Here is a 19264-nt window from a genome sequence, read left to right on the forward strand (position 1 = left end):
TAAAGAAATGGACATAATGAGACTTAATGGAACTATCTCATCCTTTCCCTGACTTCTAGTAGAACTGGAGATGAATTACTCAAACGTCTCAAAAAGCAAAGTCAAACTTCCTTCCGAAAATGTTCCCTATACTTAGTGTTAAATGTATTTACTTTTGCTGAAGTTATTCATCGAAAACAACCATCCATTGATGGTGGTGACTGAATAATGAATAAGGTTTCAGTAGGTTGAAAGTCTCTGTGCTGGCAGAGTATAGAAGCAGCAGTATCTAGCAAACCTCTGGGAACAGAGTAGATTAGTAGTAACATACATTTTTCAGAACACTGTATTTTTGTTCGTGTCAGCACATATAATCCTCACAACAACCCTGTGAGGTAAGTGGCATTGCTACGATTCCATTTTAAATGTATGGGTACTGAGCCAGGAGGGGTGTCTTGATTTGAAATACATATCTGCTAAGTGGATGATAGATTTCAAACCCTTTGATGCCCACTCACTCTGAGGAAAAGACCATTTACAAAAACCAATTAGCTTCTCCAAGACCACCTTAAAAAGTTATCAGGTTAGACAATGGCAATAGTGTACATAAAAGACCCTAACACCATTCCTGAAGTTTTCATCTATGTAGTGTGTATGTAAGATAGAAGGAAATGAACTTACACATGCAACACTGACTCTTTGAAGTAAAACGATACATAAACAGCTTCTACATATTGCTTATTGTTTTTATTTGTACTCAACTTTTATTTTTATGCCTAGAAAAATACATGGGGGGTGTTTAGGACTAATGTGCTGGGCAATTTGCTACTTCTAGTGATAGTAACATAATCCCAAAAGCAAGCACGGTTATTCTGTACTTTTTCTTAAGTTTTATTCAGCAATAAGACCATAATTTTTCATATTTAAGTAAGTATGAAAAATTTGTCGAGTTTTAAAAGCTGAATACATGTAGCGTTGGATCAAGGCACATACAAGACTGGCCAAAGGGCGTACAATGCACTTTGGTTTTTTGTTGAAAAAAAAATTATGGCAACATAAGATGATATGTTTTTTAAACAAGTAGTAGCTCACAATTCAATATGAAGCTATAAAGAAATGTTACATTACAAGTTCATTATGTCATATCTGGAGAACTGTGACAGTAATGGGCAGTATTCCTGATCCTTGTGAAAACGAATTGAACATTTATGTACACTGTTAAAATGTTTCATATTAGCCAAATCTAAATTTGATTTCTATAATTTGTTTTTCTTTCAAGTTCTCACTTAAGCAAAGTTCTACTTTGTCTGGATTGCTGAGCAAAATTACTATGGTTATACTATTTCTTTAATAATGTATATGATTTATGTTTGATATCTTTTATGATAAAAATATTATAAACACTAACAATTCTGTTTTTAGAATTTATTTTTTAGAAGTCAGGATGTCAGAGGCAAAACCAAGATGCAACTCTAGTTTTTGTGTTGATTATACTATACAACTGCAAGTTTTCATATTTTATAAGTACACATCCCCCCTTACCAAGAAGCACACCTATGTTACTACTTTTTGTGAAGTCCTTTGTTCTTAAAGTTTTGTTGACAGTGGCTTTAACAGCAGACTTCACATTCCTTTTATGCCAGCTGGTATGCTTTGTTCAGAAAATATGCTTAATTCTCTCTTAAGGATACTTAATTTGCCTGGGGCAAATGTGAGATGTGCAGCATGTGTGATAATGCCCATTACTTCACATGTTCTGAGCTATTGAATACCACTGAGATAATACAAATTTAATAATTGGAACATTATTTCATAATTATTTTTTGAAATTTATTTTTTCTCATTCAGCCAGGTTTCTTTTTTACATTGTATTAATACCAAAGTGAAAAATGGCCTGTGCTTATAATACAAGGATCTCATGTGAATGCAGTCCTGATTGTTCAACACAGCAAGAAAATTCACTTTCACAGTCAACAAGTCATCTTACTCAGTAGAACACAAAGTAAATGGTTTATAACTTCAATATTTGCAAGGAAAATACAGTACAAATTACTAAAAAATACTAAAATATAGAATTGTGTTCAGGCATCTCCACTACATCAATCGCAGCAGTAGCCTGAAATTTGAAACTTTTAATAAAAAGTTCTTAAATATAAATTATATGGCAAATGTACAGTACATTGCTTTTTTCAGTTTCTTTTCCAGTGTTTTGCAGTAGAACAGAGTTCTTACCATCACCTCTCTTAGGTGTTTTTTAAAAAACCGGAAGCCTAGTCTGCTCTAGGTCCTCCAGCATCATGAGTGTGAGTGGTCTGAGTCTGGAATCCCACTGTCCCTGTAGCTTCTGTTACTACTGCTTTCACTGTGATTGTTTTTGTACAGATTCATCCCATTAGGAGGAAAGATGGTGTGTATTACAAACTCCTCCTTGGAGATGGGTTCATTGCTTATTGGTAACATCTGAAAAGAAGTTTCCCTGATTTCCAGGATAGAGTTGTCCTTCTTAGTGCCAGCTTCTGCATAGTCATCCTTTCTCCTCCTCCCTTTGCTGTATGCACAGTTCCTTGAGAAGAGGGATCCATTCCTGTGAACGTACCAACACACCAAAGCAAGAAATGCAATGGTCACCAGGGCCACAGCCCCGCCAATGATGGCGGCCAACGGCAAATTGGGATTTTTGTAAGGTTCTTTCTCTTGCTCGCGATTGAGGGTGGTTGTAGGGTTGTACATTCGAAGGGATGCTGTTTCGGTCTCAATACAAACAGGAGTTTCATCAAATAGGTAGAGGTTGCTGGTTTCCATGGGAACCATGCAGACTCTGTAGGGCGAGTCAGGCTCCAGGGCTGTGACCAAGTATTCACTGCGTTCCCCTGTTACGATCGTTTCTGTTATAGATCCAAATGCTGGGCTGTGGCCCAATTTAAGCCAGCTGAGTCTTAAAGCAGTCATAGGTAGAGCAAGTTTCCAGGAGATATGAATTGTATCAGAGGTGACAGACTTCACAGTAATTGTAATTGTTTTTCTTGAAGGACTCCCTGTCGTTTGCTGATCCTTAATGAGCTTGGGGTTTTTAATATCTGGTTGTTTAGTCACTGGAGCTGGCCACTGTCCTTGAGCAGGATACACTGTGTTGGGTGTTGCAGTTGTTATTTGAATGGTGCTTACAATCCCACTGTTTTTACAATCAAACAGATCTGCATTGAGGTCCTTGATAGCCATGCCACGAACTTTTTCTGGGGCTTGGCACATGAGCCCACGCACATTGACTTTTACAGGTAGTGACTGTAACCAGTCACGTACCCATTTCATCTTGCATCCACAATACCAGGGGTTGTTGCGAAGAATCAATTGGGTTATGTTGTCCAAATCATCAAAGATACCCTGAGGTAAATTACTTAGGTTATTATTGGACATGTCAAGTCGATAGAGCTGCCTTAGATAAGAAAAAGCATTTGGGGGGACCCGGTTGATGTGGTTATCTTGAAGGTAAAGCTTCCTCAGGTTTGTGCCTGGAAGGTTCACTGGTGCAGCAGTCAAGGAATTGCGCACCAGGGAGAGTTCCGTCAAGTTAACTAAGTTGAAGAAAACTTTGTCACCTAAACCATGGTTGTTCAACAAGTTTCCATCTAAAACCAGGCGTTTCAGGCTAGTGAGGCCTTGAAGTGATGGTGAAGAAATAGTAGATATGCGGTTATCATCCAAGCGTAATTCTTCTATCGTCCTGGGTAAGCCCCAGGGTATTGTGCTAAGGTGGTTTCTCGACAGAAAAAGTAGTCGGAGATAGTTGCTGTCTCTAAATGCTCCCTCTTCAATACTGACGGCAGAGACAGAGTTATCATCTAGATGTAATTCTTCCAGATAAGGGATTTTTGAAAGTGAATCATAAGTGATAGTTCTTATGTTATTTTCTTGCAAATGTAACTCTTTTACATACTTTGGGAGGTTGGTAGGAAATTCATCTAAACTGTTGTGGTATAGATATATTCTTTCTACTTTCAGCAAATTTTTCAAATCTGAAGGAATCCCAGCATTGTTTATTTGGTTATTCTGAAGGTAGAGAGTTGTAGCATCCTCTGGAATTCCCGATGGAATGGATGTCAGAGAACGATCATTACAATAAATGAAACCCGCATCGCAGCGACACACAGATGGACAGGATTTAGCCATAGCCAACAGAGGCACCACCTGAAGGAACAGCCCAATTTTAGTCCCGATGAGGAAGAGGCTCCAGGCTGGGCTGATCATGGTCAGCAGTGTTGAGGTCTTTGTACAAAGTAGCTTCTGTTACTATAATGGAGTGAAAAAAGAAAAGAAATGACAGAAGACAGTCATTCCAGGATACTGAAAAGGATTTAAGACACACATCAAAACTACAACTTCTGTAGTGACTTATTTTAATTTTCAGAGAGGAACATGTTATCTGCCAATGAGTACCATCATATAATTCTTTACCTAGAATGTTTATGGTATATAAAAAAGTACCATGTTTAAATCCATTTCATTTTGAAATGTTAAGTATTACTCTTATTAAAGAGTCTGCAATACTTTATTTATATTTGATATCAGCTTTGCAGCTAGTCACCAAGTTTATCTAGTTTCTAATTTTCTCTTAATATTCATAGTAATTAACATAGAGGTATGTAATTTGTTATATTTCTAATCTTCTTAAAAACAAAATTTCTATTTCTTTTTTATTAGGTAAATGAATATATAGGTGTAGAAATGTGTAATAAAATGTCTATACTTTTAATATTCAGTTATAGCTATATACATTATAAGATCCTTAATCTTAGCGAAGCAAGTCATTTGCTTTGATTTTATTTTCTTTGATTTAAATATGATACATCCTTTAAAGGTATTTCTAGAAAGACAGTAAGAATCCTCCATTTACTTTGGGAAAGAATTAAATGGCTAACGTCCAGTTGATCTAAGTGGAAAATTCCATGTTTTTGTATTCATTTTTTAAATGTTAGATACTGCTGACTTTAATAAGTTTATCCATATTTCTGTTGCATGTTTTCACAGTACATTGATCTGTCTTCATATTCTAAGCTACCATGGGATTCACCTTTTCCCATGGGTTGTAGAATCTCAGATTTAAATGGACCTATTTTGTAATCTATCTCTTCAGCCCTTTTAGGTATTAATCAGCCTTTAGAACTTTAGGCATGAAAATAAAGTAATATTTTTCCTACCTTATTGAGCGAAGTAAGTGAATTTTGCGTGGGTAAGAGTCCAATGCACATGTATTATTTTCTTGCTGAGGGGTAGGGACTTAAAAGTCTTTAGTCCTTGGAAATGTTCTTCACTGTTTATTCAAGTAATCCTATGCCGCACACACCTCCAGATCAGGCTCGCTGCTGTCAATGCACATTCCAGCTGTGGTTCAGCATGGTGGGCAAGCTCATTAAAGTAGGGGCCAGAAACAATCCAGCTTCCTCTTACTATGTAGGACACGTGGCTTCCTAATTTTTTTTTCTCTCTCTGATAGAGTTTCTGTGTGAAGGTTCCTTTTGTGTAGCTTAATTCCCTTGGTAGAAATTGCCCTCTTTGAAATTCTTATTGGCTCTTCTGTGCAATGTGGTCAGAGATAGTAACTTCAGATCCTCATGAAGAAAGCCATTCATGATGCTAAGGCCTGTATAGTAATGGGGTTTTCAGGCAGTTACCCCCTACCTTTATTCCCATCCAGGATTATCCAAGTATAAACTCTGTACAGTAGCTACATCCTGAGGTATGATTACCTGCTGTGAAATCGCTATTTCCAGCTTTTGCTCCTTGCTGCTTTCTCAGAGTTTCTGTCACAGTCAAATTATACAAGAACAGGTATTCTCCTCTTAAGAGGTAAGGGAAACAGTTCAATCACTCTTCATGAAGAGAAAAGAGAAGCACACTAAATTTCCTTTGTATTTTTCTTCCTTAAAAGATGCTGGGTCTGAACAGCTCCTGGGAAAATAAAAGAGTTTAATACTATTAATAATGAACTTTTAACATACTAGGGAAATTTACTAGAGTTTGAACATCAGTCCTTTCTTTAAGCAACATATTTTTCATCACAAGAGCTGGTGGTGATAGGTTGGCCTCTTTGTTTTTTATGCTTATCATTTTACCATATAAATTAAGTAGAAGCTGATGACAAAACTGTATACAAAGATAATTTCTAGTGTTAACTGTTCTTAGTGTCACACTGATTTGAAACACAGAGTCAAAATTTCATTTATGAGGCAGTAAGCCTCCTTTCCAGGGCTTTTGAATTCCGGGTAATCTTTTAAAGTTCATTTTTAACTCTCACTCATAAATTATTTTAAAATAAAAAAATAACTACACATCAAAGACAGGAGCAGATACATGTCATGTATTTTTTAAAGTAGCAACACTATGGTAATAATGTTTTGGACATTTTTGAACATGGTCTTACAAAGTCATACAGTCCATAGTTTAAAGTGTTGAAAAGATTTTGCTTTAATGCTTTTCTTTGATTTATTCAATGCACCGTTTGATGCTTCCTGCAAACGTTCCACTTTCCCAATTGCAGAATATGGATGCCATCACCTTCCTATTGAGGGGATAAGAGGACTCTTAGGTGATCTAGAAACACCACACACTCAGATGTCCCTGCCCAGATGGTAACAGAAGTTTGAGTCACAATTAGTTTCTTAGGAGAATTCTATTGTACCTTTCTTGTAGCACACTCACCTTAAAAAATTCCTACTGGAATGGGTAATTATTTCTATTTATTTCAGAATGGCCATTTAGAAACAGAAGAAAACATGATGAGACATCTCTCACTAAGTTCTGACAAAATGCCATTTTCCACTATGTGCAGTTTTAATCTCTGAAAGACTTTAGGTTTGATTAAAGAGAGAGTGATTTTTGATGACTACTTTGCCCATTATCCTGATGAAGCACATATGAGAATTACTTTAAGCGTGGATAGGTGGTCGTAAGAGTACAGTTATGCAGGTTCACCACTTAGGTGCTTTCTGTACATATAGGGAACATTTTGGTAACATGGGAATATTTGACCCTGAAATTAAGGACTAAGAAGCAATTTGCTTCTCTGCCAGTTATTACCTAGCATCCAACAAGGGCAGCATCTGTTGCAGAATTTAGTCTACTGAAAGTGTATATTAAACAAGGCCACAGTCATGTTTCTAATTTCCTTTGAAAATTCCTTTTTTTTTCACTTTGCCACTAGATGCTAATGACAAAGACCATAGTAACAGAAACAAACAAACACAAATGCATGTAATTTATTACTTAGACAACAAAAATAGCAGCAACTACAAAGGTAAAGCTGTCTAGTGAATATTATAAAGTGCCCACAGAGGATAGCTTAAATATCCATTGTTCAATGTGAGCATTGTGTTCATTTTGTTGAATTTCAGTTGTATCCTTTCTTGTAAACTGTTGCTGAGTGTGTGAAAATGGGAAAACAATCTACTGAAGTAAAAGTTACTTTAAAAAGCTTTTGCTGAGCTGGAGGATTGCCTAGTGGTTAAGGCACTTGCCTGCAAAGCCAAAGGACCCAGGTTTAATTTCCAAGGACCCATGTAAACCAGATGCACAAGGTGTTACATTTGTGTGGAGTTCATTTGCAGTGGCTGAAGGCCCTGGAGCACCCATTCTTTCTCTTTCTCTCTGCCTCCTTCTATCTCTCAAATAAGTAAAAGTAAAAAAAAAAAAAAAATTATTAAGTTTTTGCTATTAAATGTTTTCTAAGCTTGAGAGTTATCCAACATAATGTAGTTAATTCAAGTCAAGGAAACAATTACTTTAATTAAGTTTCAATGAACATAATAAAAACTATTGTGAAGATAACAAGTAAGAACCTGTTTAAAGTTGCCAATAGTCAAGTATTTCTTGCATTCCAGAAGCATTGGTAAGGCAAGAGGCTCTCTACAGTTGATATGATGAATCTGAATGGGGTTGTAAACATTGTTGATTACTCTGAGGAGGGTCAAACACATAATGAGAATGGGACACAAAGTAGCTACCATTTTTGTTTTATATGCATTTCATCTATTTTAAGAGTATATGTATTGATTCACATTTCTTTATCCAAGAGATGTTGTTTGATATGTAAACTCACATTTGCAATCAATAGAACAGAGGAAATAATGTAGGATAATCAAAAAACCTTAATTCTCATTATGTCCTGAGAATAATTTCATTCTCCTCTCCCCAAATTTCATTGAAACAAAAGGCAAATCCTCAACAAGGTTTCTTGTGAAGGATAGCCATTCACATATGAAGCTTCTGCTTTCAATGCCTGTGACTTGCCCCTACTGTCTTTACTTCAGCTCAGAACAGTTAGTTCAGTTTATGTCTGACTGCATTTCACATCATTTTATAGATTCCTCCTATTTCATAGGATAGTGCTAAACAGTAGTTTTTGGTATATTATGTGCTGTAATGATCTCTCCATCAAAAACTAAGCAATCTAGCCTCTAAACCTGGACTTCCTTTCTGAGGTAGATGTACATATTCACTCAAAGACCTCGTAATTGAATGTGAATGATGAAAAGAAAAATGACCCCCACTGGCATGAACACTGTGGCCAGGTTTCCACAACATCAACTTCAGAGCTTTTCTGTCTGCATAGGCTTGAAAGAGGTCATTACTTCTGAACAAAAAGCAATCGATCTTTTAGAAAAAATACTGTTAATGAGGTAACTTGGGGGGAAACAAATGGAGCCCTGGTTACTTAGTGGAATGTTTTAAAATTATATTAGTGGAATCATTACTTAAGTATATAACACTAAAACCTTAGTCAAAAGAATGCAGTCACCTCACTGGTGAATCAAAATTTTAACAGGGATCTTCTATTGTTTCTTTTAAAGTAAAAAATTATAGAGTTTTTTGCATTTATAATGTAGCTATTAAATTTGAAAAACCTTATTTTCATAATAAACCTAAGAAAACACATGAACAGATAAGGATGCTATTCTCTTTTTGCTTTAGGAAAGCTAATAATGTTAAGCTGTATCTGAATCGTAAACTGATATTTAAAGAAAATCAAGAGCTGGAGGCAATCTCCTTGTTTATATGATTCCTTCTCATCCACTACAATATTCTGGATGTGAGAATGTCTGGATGAGAAGGTGTTTCTTAGGTTTTGAGAATATAGCTAGCATTAACACAAAAGTTATGTGATGATTCTGCTAATTTCCTACATCTTGTATTTTTCCTTTTATTTAAATGGATTTTGATATGACTTATTTGGTGAATATTCATTTTTATAAAAAGTATCTTAAATCAAACTAAGAGGTTTGAGATTTGGGTTTCATTTTATCCATTTGCCTTACAGAATAATTTCTCCATATTGGTGTCTTTTAAAAACATTAAAAAGACAGTGTGTAGATCCTTCAATCATAGTTAATTGTATTATTTTGAGTAAACCTTGTGACTGCAGAAAATACATGCTTACCAAGTCTGTCCAAGTTTGTGAGTCTTTCTAGCTAGGTTGGAATGCATGCAATTAGAATATAGCATATTGGAGAAGTTATTTATGAAGGCTCGAATTGCTCAACCAAATGTACAACCTGTGAATGTGGAGTCTTTGCAACAACAAATTGTATTTCAAGTAAACAACATGTATGATTAAACTGAAAAGCTGGAGTGCATCAGGCTGGTTGATAGTGACAGCAGAATGTTTTCTAAGCAGCCTGTCTGGTAGCTAGATTTTCCACGATCATCAGATTTCAGGAAAGTTCCAATTCTTTTGTTTAATGCCAGGCAAGCAGAAGGACCTCTAACTCTCCTCTTGAGAGTCATGAAGTCTGAAGGGTTTGCTGAGAGGCAGAGAAGCAAATGTGCCTTTTCATACTTGGTTTTATCCACACTACTTTCTAGCATGAGGAAGGTTTTGTTTTATTTATGGAAAAGTAGGGATGAAAGTTCCAAAGCCAAAAGGATTTTTGTGTTCTCCTTTTATGTTACTCATCCTTTTTTCCCAGTGAATTTGTGATAAACGAATCATTTACATTGGCTTATAAAGTTAAATCAAGCAACCTTAAAACAAAGGTGCAAACTAGGATTTAGCGACCCCCTCTCTCTCTCTCATATAATAAGAACATATAATTATGTGCTTGTGTGTGTGTGTGTGTGTGTGTGTGTGTGTGTGTGTGTGTGTGTGTGTACCTAGTCTCCACACTAAATGAATTAGAGAAACAAACAAATGGAGGTAAGAGGGCTTGGGGCAGGGAACGTGCTTTAAGTTCATGCTGACATTTAAGTGACTGTGATTAAAAGTATGCCTGCTTTTATTAAAAGAGACAGCCACTTTGCCATTGCCAACCTGAAATTCCTCCTTTCACTGTGTGAATCCAAGCTTTTATATGTAAATTTTCAAATGTTTAGTTCACAGTTGAGTCAACTGTGTGGCAAGCACTGTACTGGTTGGTGAGACATCTACAATCGTGAAACACATTGCTTTCTCATGTCTAAGTAAGGTATTTATTGATTCAGAGCAGATGAAGAGTATCAACAAACACCCAAGCCGATCAATCCACAGTCCCGTGTCATTCTTAAACATGGTGTTTAACCAAATGCGGTCTGCGGGTGTTCTCTTCAAAGTTGCCAGGGTAACTTGTGCATGGAAAGCCAAAGAATAAAGAACAAAAGCTGTCACTGTCTCATCAAGTGAGAGCAATTTCTTACGCCCCCCCCCCTTTTAAACAGACTAATACCTGAAGAAGCTTTTTATGCATTTCTGACACTGGATTCTGGGCTAGGAGAGACTGTGCATATGTAAAGCAATGAATCTTTAGCTATTCAGTTAATTTCATTTTATTCCTTTCTACTTAAAATCATTTCAGTGGAGTTCTTGCTAATTAATGGATAAAACCAAATCCCGAATGCTGCTCTTGTATATAGTATAAAGTGGCTTTCAAAACTTTTTTGTGATGTTTAACCAAATTTAGTAATACTGATCTGCATTTTTACTCTGGAAATTGCTTTTTGGAATGAATATATCTATTGTGGTTAAAAAAAAGGATCCCTTTTCCAGAAGGCATTTCTCTTGGTTGGCTGACTTTTGGTGTATTTTTGAAGCAGTAGAATGTTAGGAGAGGCTAACTAGCATCCCTTTCTATGTTCTGAAGAGAAAATGCCAATTTGAGGATTATTATTGCCGAGAGTCTTACAGTAGAGTTTTTGCCCGCTGGGGGGTGGTACACTCTACCAGAACACTGCTTTCAGAAGCCGCAAGTCAGAGGCTGGCTGCTGCGGGCCAGTTTTTCTCTGGTTTAATTACAACAAAGCCTCCCGTTGAGAAGAGCAGTGAAGGCCTCTGGGGCAAAAGGTGGGGGTGGGGGGAAGGGGGCAGAGGGAAGAAGGAGGGAAGGAATCACAGCATTTGAAAAGTTCACTGAATCTTATTTCCCTCCTTGACTTCATCTATGGTGTTTCTCATTTGAGACACAAAACTATTTATACTGCTTTTTAAATGAACTGGTAATAACAAGAGAATATATGGAGGGGTTTATTCAGAATCTTTAAATTAGCTTTGGACTTTTCCATTAATCACATTCTTTGTTATGTAGCCCACCCACCTTTAAAAAGAGAGGGAGGTTGAAATTGACTGAAATAGCAACTCTAAACCAAGTATTTTTTAAATAACCAGATTTAATTTAATATTCATATGAACTTGAAATTATCAAAACTAAAAGGTAAGAAAGAAACATTCAAATAATATTAAAACAAGGCAAATGCCCTGCTGCTGATTATGTAGGGCTTAGAATTGTTCAAAATAATCCAGAAAGAAGGAAACCCTTGAGGATGTGTGGCCAGAAAAAGCACAGGGGGGAAAATATCTGCATTGCACTTGCATGTTTAAAACTGACAATTGTATTTTTCATATGCAAGGGCTGAGTGTTCATTAGGGTCGTATGTCCCTAGGCAGGAGCTGCTGAGCATAACTGGAGTTTCTATTTGATTGGCAATATAGCTTGAGAAGAAACTGGGATAAAGATAATTAATAGCTTGCTAACAAAGTCTGACAGCCACAAGATTTCAACCAAATTTATTTCACACTGCTTCATTTAGCTCTGTAAAAGTTTTGATAGAATTGGAGACTCCTTAATTAACACTTGAAAGCAGAAGAAACATACCTTCTATTTTGCTGCCAGTTATGACAAATTTCCCTACTGTCTTTCTGACTTTTGGTGAAAACTTTATTTGCTGTCCAATTATGTATTTCACAAACATTGTGTTTAGGAAGTGTTTAACTGGGCATTTTTTTTTAACCTAACCAGAATTTATTTTAAAAGGGATGTGCAGAAAAATGAAAAAACCCAATCAATGACTGATAAATGTTACTATTGGAATATACTATTAATTCATTTTGTTTATTCACTTCACTCATATCTTTGCTGACCATTGGACTTGATGTATTTTGGCAGTGTTCTATTTAAGAACAAAATTATGCTTTAATTTCTCAGTACATGTACCGAGTACATGTAGTCACATTTCTAGAACCTGGTTAGTTTTAGGCTAATGGATAGATATATGCACATATATTTTAATTGGTATTGCCAATCTTTACATAAGTCAAATCTGGTATGATTAATATCTGTAGAAATGGTAATAATACTAGTATTGTGGAACTTAAAAGAGTCAATTTCTTATGACTATCAGTTATCTGCCACTCTGGACCAGTCCTGAGTGAGCCTACCTGAAAGGAAACCATCCTTTTAAGCTCATGCTTGCAGCTGGCCAGCATGTTCCTAAGCAGTTAGGGATAAAGGAAAGAAAGCACTGCTACAGCTAAATGCACTTTTCTAGTGGCTCGATTCATGTTCTTTCATGCTACCAAAACATGTACATTTTGAAGCAGATCTATTCAGAAATATTTAAATAGTTCATTATTAAAGCCATTAGAGGATTTGCTTCTGTAACTAAAAAACAAACCAACCAAAAAGGAGGAAGGTTTTTTTTCCTTTTTAATTCCTAATAAATGAAACTACCCCGTCCCGATGTTGAGAAAATATGGGCCTGTTGCATGCTTTACCTTTATGCAACCATTTTGTTTCAGACCTAATTCACCAAAATTTTTTTTTTTTTGAGCAGAAACATTGAACTAACTTTCAGAAGCTTTACAGTCTAAATACATTTGCTTCAAGTATGATTTTCCCATTGTGAGTTCCAAGTGAATAGATACTCTGTATATGCCATTTGGTGAGGGAGTTTATTTATTTATTTATTTCTTCCCTGCTACCCTGAACTCAAGTGCACATACTAAGCCTGGCTTCCAGGGTGAGCTTTGTTAGTTTTTCTGAGCCGACTTGGCCAGTTTACTATGCTAGTCACATACTACTCTCGCCCAAGCGATGGGTTTGGGCGTTCTGCTGGGGGGGTGTGGGGGGAGGCTCTGGTGCGACTGGGAGTTGAATCGACTAGTTAAGATGCGGAGTGCCCGGGTGCGGGCCGGAGCCGCGGCAGGGTGGCAGGCTGGCAAGGCTAGCTTGCACTCTAGGTGTAGCTTAGCTAGCTGTTCATCCTCCGCCGAGGCGTCCTGGCCTGGGGAGCAGGATGCATGCTTTCTCGTACTGCGTTCTCTCCGGCTGAGGGAATATTGATTTTCTTTCACAGTTGCAAAAACAGCGATCGGTGATCATAACACACACACACACACACACACACACACACACACACACACACACACACGAGATACAGCTAGTTCGCAAGACCTCTCGCTTCCCTGTCTGTGAAAAAAAAAACCTGCCTTTATTCCCCAGTACTTAAAATACCTAACTTTACAACTTGTAGTTTTCCATTAAGCTATTTTTTTTTTTTTGAGACAGAGCGTATCTCTGCTTTTAAGTGAAAGCAGGTTCTGAGAAAGTTCTCGCATCCAGCTATCTAGTCGAAAATTTCCCTAGCACGCACATCTCTTGCTGATGCTGCCACAGCAAGCGTCCCCATTTGGATTCCTCGCTCCTCTCCAGAGAGTAAAAGCAAGCTAAACTTTCTGGGGGCGACCGTAAGAAAAAAGCAAAAGGAAAACATGGAAGACACTTACCCGGGAAGGTGAGAAAAGCAATCCGGTCTACGCTCTGCTACAGCTGTAATCCCATTGCCGGCGAGTCGGGGCTGTGACCGTTCCTCCGCGCCGGTCCCGGAGCCCGCGCCGGTCCAGCGCGCACGAAGCCCCGCGGCCGCAGCCCAGACGCCCGGCTCCGCTCTGCTCGCTCCTGCGCGGGGGACCGAGCGAGCGCCGCCGCCGAGCATCCAGCCCTTCCCTCGCAGCCCACCTCCAAGTCTGAAGTTTAAAGCTTCACCTCACAGTGGTTGAGGAAGGGGGTGATGTCATAGATGGGCAGGACTTAAACCTCGCGCTGGTTCGGTGAGGTAACTGGATAATCAGACAGATGAGTCTTGCCAACGCTAGAGGGGGTCAGAGAAGCCCAAATGATCCGCCCGGCCTGCCAACGCCAGAATGCCATTTGGTTTGTAGGCAGCTCTTTGGAATTTCAACATTTTCTAAAGTTTACTACGACAGAGTGGTGGTAGCATACTTACACAGACATGGTAGAAAGATATTCATGAGATTGTAATAGAAAAGCACAGATTTCTTTTTATTTCTAAGCCATCAGTATTGAAGAGAACTTCCCCCAAGTCAAATTATTTTTATTATTGCCTAGTTACAGTCATGTTACAGATGTACAAAATGAAGGCTGGTAATCCCAATTGTAAATATTTGATACATGGATAGAAGACAGTTCAAATACTGATTTACTTAGGTGAAAGGAAATGGGAATGCTAAAAGATTTTTTTTTTTTTTTTTTTTGGTTTTTCAAGGTAGGGTTTCACTCTAGCTCTGGCTGACTTGGAATTAACTCTGTATTCTCTGGGTGGCCTCCAACTCACAGCAATCCTCCTACCTCTGCCTCCCAAGTGCTGAGATTAAAGGCGTGTGCCACCACTCGCGGCTTTAAAAGATTTTTTTAAAAAAGAAGTAAATTTAATCTTACTTTAGAGAGGAAGAAACTGATTTGTCTTTATGTTTTACAAAATGACAGGATGCATCATGTGTCCTGCATGTGCACACGTGCAGAACTCCGCTGCTTAGAAATTAGTACATATCAGATTACTCATACTTAAGAACTTGTCCCCAAATTAAAGTTTTGAAGACTAGACAGAATATTTTACTTTCTGATATTTTTTTTGTATCTCTGAAAATGGGTTCAGTGATAAACATCTTTAGAAACTTTTCAGTGATAGTTTTGCCTGGGTTAGACTTATTTTTAATTTAGGTACATGAATAAACATTGACAGTTGCAAGACATTGAGATTTTAATTTTCTCTGCCTAATTAACAGAATTACAGACTTTATTCTTATATACAATTTTAGTCTTTTCTGCTTTCATTCAATAATTATTTTTGAACTTATAAGCAAGCTATCCCTTAGAGTGGGAGAATGTTAATGCTGCTGGCAAGAATCTGGCTTCTGTATTTACCTGGAGGGTTATTTGTTTAATATCTCTATATGCCCTTTTCCTTCTTCCTTCCTTCCTTTCTTTCTTTTTTTCTGAGAGGCTCATGACTTTATCCTTTGTCATTTCCAAGGGCTTCTTTGGATGTTTATTTCTAAAGGAGGTAGACTATTGTCTTTCAAACTAGTAGATTAGTTTTTCTTCATTAGCATTATTTAGTTTACTTACAGCTGTTTGCTCACCTTTGGAATTTCCCTCCAAGAGTGGCTGATATCAAAGGAGAAGGTGAGCCCTTGGTAAGAGATGAGCTAACTCTTCGTTTGTGCCATTGCAGGCTTCCCGCAGCCCACTCAATGTAGGAGTTTTAGAACCCTGATGTCTTGAGAAGCCAGTTTCTTAGAACTGTTAAGTAGTTCAGGTTAAACTGGGATGCAGCTGCTAGATTGTTGGAGGGAAGGGAGGTGGGACTAACAGATAATCTTTTAAGAAAGGGTAGATTCTTTTCTGGTACTGCAAAACAAACACATGGATTAAATTATTTTATGAAATAATTCTAGAAGCCATTTTCACTTGGGAGTTGGTTCTATTTAAAAAGGAAATTTTTGCCTGACCAAATTCCTGTGGGCTTCTGTCCATATTTAATCAGTGTTGTCTCCATTCAGATGCCTGAAAACCTCAACAGAAAAGGAAGATAAATGGCACTTTGGGTTACAGGTAGCTAACAGAAAGCACACTGGCCTGGGAGCTGGGGGCTTGGGGATTGCATTTCTCTGGCTGCCATTTCTTATGTGACATCCTTGTACCTGCACTGTGCCTTGGTTTCATCACATGGGAAATAAAGGCAGCAAGAATTTATTAAATGTCAATTATGTATTGTTGCCTTTTCCCCCTTCCTTTTAAGCTTTGATATACAATGTCGAAGATTGCAAGAAGTTGTGAAAATGTAATATATTCTGGAGGTGCTGATTTTGGAGGCAAACTCCTAGACATTCTTCTCTGTGCTAGCATATAGACTGTAATGCTTCATTTATGCTCCAGCCCCCACCTCAGGTCCTGTTCTTATCCAGACCACAGATGCCTGAAATTCTGCTGGTTGGTGGTGAATTTATAATTAATAAGTTCTCATCTAATAAACTTTTGTACTACCTCTCAAAGAGTTAAGAATGCCACGTGTTACATCAGATTTCCTAGTGATTAACTGCTAGTATGGTACGGCTATCCTAGTTGAAGAAGGAGCCCCACCATCTTCCTCATGAAGCTCTTTAAGCTGTGGGATGAAGTGGGCTCTGGGTTCTTACAATAGAAAGGGCAGGATAGGTAGGTAAGGGGGAAGCGGTGGCGTTTAAAAGTCTGGGGTTTGTCAGGGTTTCCTCTTTGCTACATGACTGTAGACACATTGCTTAGAGTTTCTGAGGTTATTAGCTCAGAGCATGACTCACAGTAAATGCCCAATAACATGGTACTTAACATTGCTAAGAAGGTCCCCTGAACACACTGAAAAGTAGGTTTTAAGGGGTGAGAGAAAAAGGCACAAAAACGGGGTAGGATAGGGGCAATAACAGAGTTTTTTTGTACTTTTCAAATTTCCCTTTGAAGTGGATCTGGAACCAAAAAATAAGAATGTTGTGGAAGAATAGGAGATTTTTTTTTTTCCCTCATTGACTTCGTATATCTTATGGTCTCATGTTCCCAGGACTTAAAATCTAGTTGAGCTCTAGTAAACATTTTGGGTTAAAAGGTATTTTTTATTTCATATTTCTTGTGCTTTGTAAGGCAGCCTGTGAATCTAATATTATACATGAGAAAATGCATTCTCAGAGTGAAAACAAATAGCATGGAAATGAACTACAGTAACATTCCAGTTTTAAAGCCTAAGATTGTTGAAACTTGCCATATCAAAGGACTTTGTGTTTTTCTGTTTGTGAGAAGATGTGAGATGTCCCCTCATAGAAAACAGAGGAGATTACATTTGGAATGAGGTGTTTAAGGCTCTGCAAATTTCTTGAATATTCAGGCCAAAAAAAAAAAAAAAAAAAGCAAAAAACAAAATGTATGCACAAGTCCACCTACCCCTGTCTCTTTTAGTGATTAACTCCCAGGTGAAAGGCATTACTTCAGAGGATAATTTAATCCAGGTATTCTAACTTGTTTATTCTTAAGCTATCTCACCTGTCCATTTCTGATACACATATTCATTGATGACCATTGTAAAAGAAACTTCTAGTAGAACCAGATGATCCCAAACCAATTCCAATGAGGATGTTTTCAGATTTAGGTTATATTAAAGTTCATTTAACATTTCAAAACATTCTAGATGATTTTCTGTTCCTTCAACACCACTTTTGAGACTAAAATCTTTAAAATTTTGTAAGAAAAAAAGTCAGCTTAGGCTTTTGGTCTATTGAATATCTTGAGCTATTGTCGGTTGAAAATCTTTTGATTGCAAGTGATTGGAGGTCTAAGCCTGATCAACAATTGGAGTCAACGTGCTTATATAATTGAGAAGTTCAAATACATGGAATAGCTTCAGGTATAGCTTAGTAGAACCTCTTAAATATGTTAACATGAATGCAGTTTTCTTTGGTAATCTCTTCTAACCTTCTCAGTATTGGCAGACTCATCTGATACAGCGGACCCTTGGCAACTGCTGGACTCCCTATTCAGTAGTAGCTGCTGCACCTATCACATGTCCATAACACAATGATCCAGCAAGGGGAGGGATCTTCCAAAATTCCTGCATAGAGCCTGTGCTCAATCTTATTTGCTAAACTTGATTACATACTCATTACTGAAGCTATTGTATGCTAATAGAGAGATGGGTGGTGGATACAGGGGTTGTAGTAAAGTCAACCCTACTGACACACAGCTGAGAATAGACAGTGGCCACATCCCAAAGGCAAGTGCCATTCTGTTACTTTGAGAAGGAAGTAAGGAATGTTAGAGATTAGCTCATTTTCAAAGAATTTGGCATACTGAAACCTGGACATGTTTTATAAATTTATAAACTTAAAGCTAGTCTTATTTTCTTCTTTCCTTTTTTTTTTTTTAAAGCCAGAGTTTCTGTTAAAGTTGCCAAAACATCTTTGAAAGATTTTCTATTTGTAGACCCTCTCATGTCTAGCCCAGCTTTTTTTCTGTCAACAGGTAGTGAAGCATGTCAGGACACATCAGTACTACATCTTAGCATGGGCCTATGCAATGCTAATAAAAGAGAGAGTGTGCACAGTCAGCTCTCTAGAATTCTGTGAAGTCAGGCCAGATGCTTAATGCACCAGTTAGGAACTGTACCACATCTTTCTGAACTATTCCACAGGGTATTGGAGAAATAATTAGATTTTTAGCAAGTTACAGATGCCTTAGAATATTAACAGGTTTAAAATGCTATATTAAACTGTTTTTTGTTCTGATATTTATTATTGGTTAATGTTTAAAATTTACCCTATAAACAATCATATATCCTTTTAAACTATGTTTCCAAAACATACTTTGCCAGAGTGAGATGTGTTATTACAGGTCTTAAAACAGAAATAAAAGTGAAATCAGAGTGCTTATTTCCCTGTGCTCCTGCTGACACTCCATTACACCTTTTTTTTTCAGCACCCAAGTTACATGGTTATACTTAGGGGATTGGTAGAAAGTTAGCGAAAGTGGGGTAAAATACATACCTCAAGGACAAGCACCATGTTGGTATCCCCAGGAAATAAAAAATAAAGGAGGACTTGTGATTCAGAATATATTAATACTTTGTCCAAAGTAACAGAGTGAGGCAGGCAGCTAGTGTCAACTGGAAGCAAAGTAGTCTCCATTTCTGTCCCTCTTTTAGGGCCTCCATTCATGGCTATGCAGAT

The 19264-nt window shown here is 37.5% G+C and overlaps 2 protein-coding genes across 7 annotated transcripts in view; one reads left to right on the top strand and one right to left on the bottom strand.

The window, feature by feature from the left end:
• The window catches only part of Macrod2 (mono-ADP ribosylhydrolase 2), a 2207522-nt gene that overhangs the window by 347982 nt on the left and 1840276 nt on the right, over nucleotides 1-19264 (top strand). The window lies entirely within an intron of this gene.
• Nucleotides 855-14144, bottom strand: Flrt3 (fibronectin leucine rich transmembrane protein 3). Of its 2 annotated transcripts, none has more exons than XM_045156293.1 (3): nucleotides 14003-14144; nucleotides 5724-5925; nucleotides 855-4266 (listed from the first exon to the last, which is right to left on the bottom strand). In XM_045156293.1, the coding sequence occupies exon 3, from the start codon at nucleotides 4222-4224 to the stop codon at nucleotides 2275-2277; it is 1950 nt and encodes a 649-aa protein (XP_045012228.1). In that variant the 5' UTR covers nucleotides 4225-4266; nucleotides 5724-5925; nucleotides 14003-14144; the 3' UTR covers nucleotides 855-2274. The 2 variants fall into 2 exon arrangements, with proteins under 2 accessions (XP_045012228.1, XP_004661588.1); XM_004661531.3 differs by having other exon boundaries at nucleotides 5175-5925.

Source organism: Jaculus jaculus, chromosome 8 (assembly GCF_020740685.1).
Source record: "Jaculus jaculus isolate mJacJac1 chromosome 8, mJacJac1.mat.Y.cur, whole genome shotgun sequence".
NCBI lineage: Eukaryota > Metazoa > Chordata > Mammalia > Rodentia > Dipodidae > Jaculus > Jaculus jaculus.